This window comes from Penaeus vannamei, chromosome 1 (assembly GCF_042767895.1).
Source record: "Penaeus vannamei isolate JL-2024 chromosome 1, ASM4276789v1, whole genome shotgun sequence".
Taxonomy (NCBI): domain Eukaryota; kingdom Metazoa; phylum Arthropoda; class Malacostraca; order Decapoda; family Penaeidae; genus Penaeus; species Penaeus vannamei.
The window spans coordinates 45,088,268-45,093,267 of NC_091549.1; the positions used below are offsets into that span (position 1 = coordinate 45,088,268).

The 5,000-nt window shown below is 46.7% G+C and overlaps 1 protein-coding gene across 1 annotated transcript in view; it reads right to left on the reverse strand.

Annotated features, from left to right (window-relative positions):
* Window positions 1-5,000, reverse strand: part of LOC138862230 (uncharacterized) — a 991,297-nt gene that overhangs the window by 18,262 nt on the left and 968,035 nt on the right. Inside the window, exon 6 of the mRNA XM_070123691.1 lies at window positions 4,014-4,178. Within this exon, the coding sequence (XP_069979792.1) occupies window positions 4,014-4,178 (165 nt within the window). The remainder of the gene's footprint in view (window positions 1-4,013; window positions 4,179-5,000) is intronic.

Sequence of the window (5,000 nt, forward strand, 5' to 3'; positions counted from 1 at the left end):
GATCTGAGAGGGTTACATATTTTGGGGAGTTCGTATTTCTTAAGGAAATATATGTATACATATTTTTTGTAGCTATGAAGGGGTTAGAAAACTAGTCTAAAAAAGGAAAATCAGGACGAAAATGGCAGCCCTTGTTTCTGTCTCGTCTCATATTATGCCTTTCTCCTTTCTTTCTCTCCTCCCCCCTTCTCCTTTCCCCCTTTTGGGTCTTTATTTGCCATTTACTCTATGTCATCAACATCATTCTTTTCCTTTCTTCCTCTTGTCCCTCTTCTTCTTCTACTCCTATTCACCCTTCTTCTACGCCCACAATACACCCCTTCATAACCCAAACAACCCTGAAAGAGAAGCCTTCACCCCCCACCCCCCACCCCCCCACCAGCGCCCTGCCAACATCAAGTCATCCGAACTTCTACCTTTGATCACTCTTTGATAACGCTTGGCATGCACTTTATGTTAGGGATCCATAAAGCCTAGAATAGTATGAGATATCCGATTTAACATTAGATTGTTAATTCGCTGGGATGCATTACAGTATCATTTCTCTCTTATCTTTTCCTTTAAATATGTATCAGATGTTTTTGGAGGGAAATCCATAGATCCACACGCAGAGACAAAGACAAATAAACACACAAATATCTATATCAATTTGTTAATTCAGTTACGAACGCACGCACATACAAACACACACACACACACACACACACACACACAAACACACGCGCACACACACACACACACACACACACACACACACACATACACGTACACATAGATAGTCACACACACACACACACACACACACACACACACACACACACACACACACACACACACACACACACACACACACACACACACACACACACACACACACACACACACACACACACGTCTGATGGTCTTCACGTGGATGTGCACGTGTATGTACCCAGGCGGAAGGCATCCGATGTTAGCTCTATAAACAGACAAACACTTAAACTATATTCACAGATTTCACAAAGAGGCGTAATGTGCAGGAATTTCGTGAAGTTTTCCTTGACTTGAGAGAATTCAACTTCCTTAATGAAAGCCGGAAAATTGCATCTTGCAGCATATATATATATATTTAGGAACATTATATGTTATCACGCACAAAGCTTCTACAAGATAAAAAATAGGATTTTTTTGTCGGTCTTTCTTAACATCGCTCTCTCTCTCTCTCTCTCTCTCTCTCTCTCTCTCTCTCTCTCTCTCTCTCTCTCTCTCTCTCTCTCTCTCTCTCTCTCTCTCTCTCTCTCTCATTTCCCTCCCTCCCTCCCTCCCTCCTCCTCCCTCTCTCTCTCTCTCTCTCTCTCTCTCTCTCTCTCTCTCCCTCCTTCCTTACTTCCCTGCCTCTCTCTCTCTCAATCTATGTATATATCCGACTATGTGTTACTCTATCTTTCTATATATTCATCTGTCTGTCTGTATATCTATCTTTCTATCTTTCTGTATCTGTCTCTGTTTCTCTCTCTCTCCCCTCCCCTCTCTCTCTCTCTCTCTCTCTCTCTCTCTCTCTCTCTCTCTCTCTCTCTCTCTCTCTCTCTCTCTCTCTCTCTCTCTCTCTCTCTCTCTCTCTCTCTCTCTCTCTCTCTCTCTCTCTCTCTCTCTCTCTCTCTCTTCTCTCTCCCTCTTTCTTTCTGTCTCTGTCTCTGTTTCTCTCTCTCCACCCTCCCCTTTCTCCCCCCCCCCTCTCTCTCTCTCTCTCTCTCTCTCTCCTATTCATCTGTCCATCAATCTTTCTACCTCGCTGTCTCAATCTCGCTTTCTCTCTCCTGTCAACCCCGCCTTGGAGATTAAATGTTGATTTGCATGATGCATTCCACGCGGTTCAGTCATATGGTGGGGGGGGGGGGGTGGAGGCATCAGCTGATTGCATTATACCTTAAGGGATCATTACTTACGCTGACGGGTTGGTGGTGGGGTTAGTATGAAAAATATTGTCTGATTTACAAGGGAGGTAGTGTGCTCGCTTGTTTTTGTGTACGTTTGTGTGTACGTGTGCGTGTACTTGTGTGTATATATTTGTGTCACTCTCTCTCTCTTTCTCTCTCTCTCTCTCTCTCTCTCTATCAGGCGATCAGTTCATCTATCTGTTTGTCTATCTATCTATCTATCTATCTATCTAATATATATATATTTTTTCTATTTATCGATATCTCTATTTGTTTCTTAACCCCTCCTCCCAACTCAGGTTCCTCCTACCACCTTCCTCCTCCTCCTCCCATCCTCCACGCTCCTCCCACTCTCATCCTCATCCTGCGCCCATCCTTCTTCCACCCATAACCTCCCACTCATCTCCCTCCTTCCCTTACGTTCCCCCCTCCTTCCTCCTCCTTCCCCTACTCCCCTCCCTCCTTCCTCCTCCTTCCCCTACGCTCCTCCCTTCCTCCTCCTCCTCCTCCATCCACCTCAACCCTTCCCCTACCCCCCCCAAAAAAAAAAGAAAAAAAAATAAACAAAACCAAATCATCCTTGAAATGTCCCCCGCCATTCATTAGAGCGGAATCGAAGCCAATATCCAGAGGGCGAGCTGTAGCATTCAATCAAAAGTGAGCGATTCCGAAACCATAAAAGCTACGGGAGGAAAAGACGAGAGCGGCGGTTCTTGAATTTATTGGCCGCTGATGAAAACAAAGCCGCGGCAAAGGCGGGCGGGTATGTTGCATGATTGCACGGGCGGTTGGCGAGAGAATGTGGGTGTGTGTTTTTTTTTAAATCTCTGGCGTGTATCGGCGTGCTTCGGATGTGATTAGGAATTATGTTTTTTTTTTGTTTTTTTTTGAGTTTGGGTTTTTTTTATTCATTTCTGATGGGGGTTGTTGTTCTCCTTTTGTTTCTTCTTCTTATTTTTTTGTGTACTTATTCTTTTTCTTCCACTTCTCTTTCTTGTTCATTCTTCTTCTTTATTTTTCATTCTACTTTGTTTTCTTCGCCTTCTTTTTATCTGTATTTTTCTTCTACATGCTTTTTCTTCCCGTTCTTCTTCATCATCCTCATCCTCATCATTATCATCATTCTTTTCTTCTTCTTCTTCTTCTTCTTCTTCTTCTTCTTCTTCTTCTTCTTCTTCTTCTTCTTCTTCTTCTTCTTCTTCTTCTTCTTCTTCTTCCTCCTCCCCTTCCTTCTCCTCTCATTCGTCTTTCTACTTCGTGATGTTGGTAATCTAAAGTGGAAATGGTGGTGATTAAACTTTCATTTTCCTTTGCTGATGGCTTGAGAGAATATCTGATAGATCGACAGATAGAAAAACCAGGCAGACAGACAGACAGACAGACAGACAGACAGACAGACAAACAGACAGACAAACAGACAGACAGACGGACGGAGAGACAGACACATAGATAGACAGACAAACAGACAGACAAACAGACAGACAGACGGACGGACAGACAGACAGACAAACACAGACAGACATACAGACAGTCAGACAAACAGACAGACAGACAGACGGACAGACAGACAGACAGACAAACAGACAGACAGACAAAAAGAAAGATCGGCAGTTAGTAATAGGTAGATTGATAGATAGACAGAGAAAGCAAGATAAATAAGTAGATCGACAATCAGCGATAAATACAAATAAGTAACTAGACAGACAGACAAACAATTAGATAAGAGCTGAAAGAGAGAAATACAGAGAACGAGAAAAAAGTACTTCTGTGTGTATATGTATGTATGCGGGCGTGCGTGTGTGTGTGTGTATTTATGTATGTGTGTGTGTGTGTGTGTGTGTGTGTGTGTGTGTGTGTGTGTGTGTGTGCGTGCGTGCGTGCGTGTGTGTGTGTGTGTGTGTGTATGTGTGCGTGCGTGCATGTGCGTTTGTGCGTCCGTGCGTGCGTGCGTGTATGCGTACGTGCGTGCACACATCTGTATGCCTCCGTATGTATGTGTACGTGTGCATGCATCTCCGTCCCCCCCCCACGCCTGACCCCAAAAGCACGAGGCCCCCCCCCCCACGCCTGCCCCCAAAAGCGCAAGTCCCCCCCCACCTGATGGCCTCCTTGAAGAAAACGGAGAAGAGCGTGATGCCGATCCCGCAGCCGGACTGGGCGATGATCTCGACGAACTCTCTCCTCCGCTTGAAGTACTGCCCGAGCATCAGGTTGGCCGTCTCCCTCGTCATGCCCACGCCCACGCCCAGCACCAGGCCGTAGCTGTGGGCGGAAGGGACTTGGTTAGGGTGGCGCTGCTGAGGGAAGGAAGGAAGGAAGGAAGGAAGGAAGGAAGGAAGGAAGGAAGGAAGGAAGGAAGGAAGGAAGGAAGGAAGGAAGGAAGGGGTGTGAAGAAGGGAGGATAAAGAGAAGATAAGGGAGAGAGGAAGAAGGTTGAGGCTGCTTTCACTCTCACGCCCACGCCCAGCACCAGGCCGTAGCTGTGGGCGGAAGGGGAGGTTAGGGTGGCGCTGCTGAAGGAGAAGGAAGGAAGGAAGGAAGGGGTGTGAGGAAGGAAGGATAAAGAGAAGATAAGGGAGAGAGGAAGAAGGTTGAAATGATTTTACTCTCACGCCCACGCCCAGCACCAGGCAGTAGCTGTGGGCGGAAGGGAAGGTTAGGGTGGCGCTGCTGAGGGAAGGAAGGAAGGAAGGAAGGAAGGGGTGTGAAGAAGGAAGGATAAAGAGGAGATAAGGGAGAGAGGAAGAAGGTTGAGGCTGCTTTCACTCTCACGCCCACGCCCAGCACCAGGCCGTAGCTGTAGGCGGAAGGGAAGGTTAGGGTGGCGCTGTTGAGGGATGGAAGGAAGGGGTGTGAAGAAGGAAGGATAAAGAGAAGATAAGGGATAGAGGAAGAAGGTTGAGGCAGCTTTCACTCTCACGCCCACGCCCAGCACCAGGCCGTAGCTGTGGGCGGAAGGGGAGGTTAGGGTGGCGCTGCTGAGGGAGAAGGAAGGAAGGAAGGAAGGAAGGAAGGAAGGGGTATGAAGAAGGGAGGATAAAGAGAAGATAAGGGATAGAGGAAGAAGGTTGAGGCTGCTTTCAC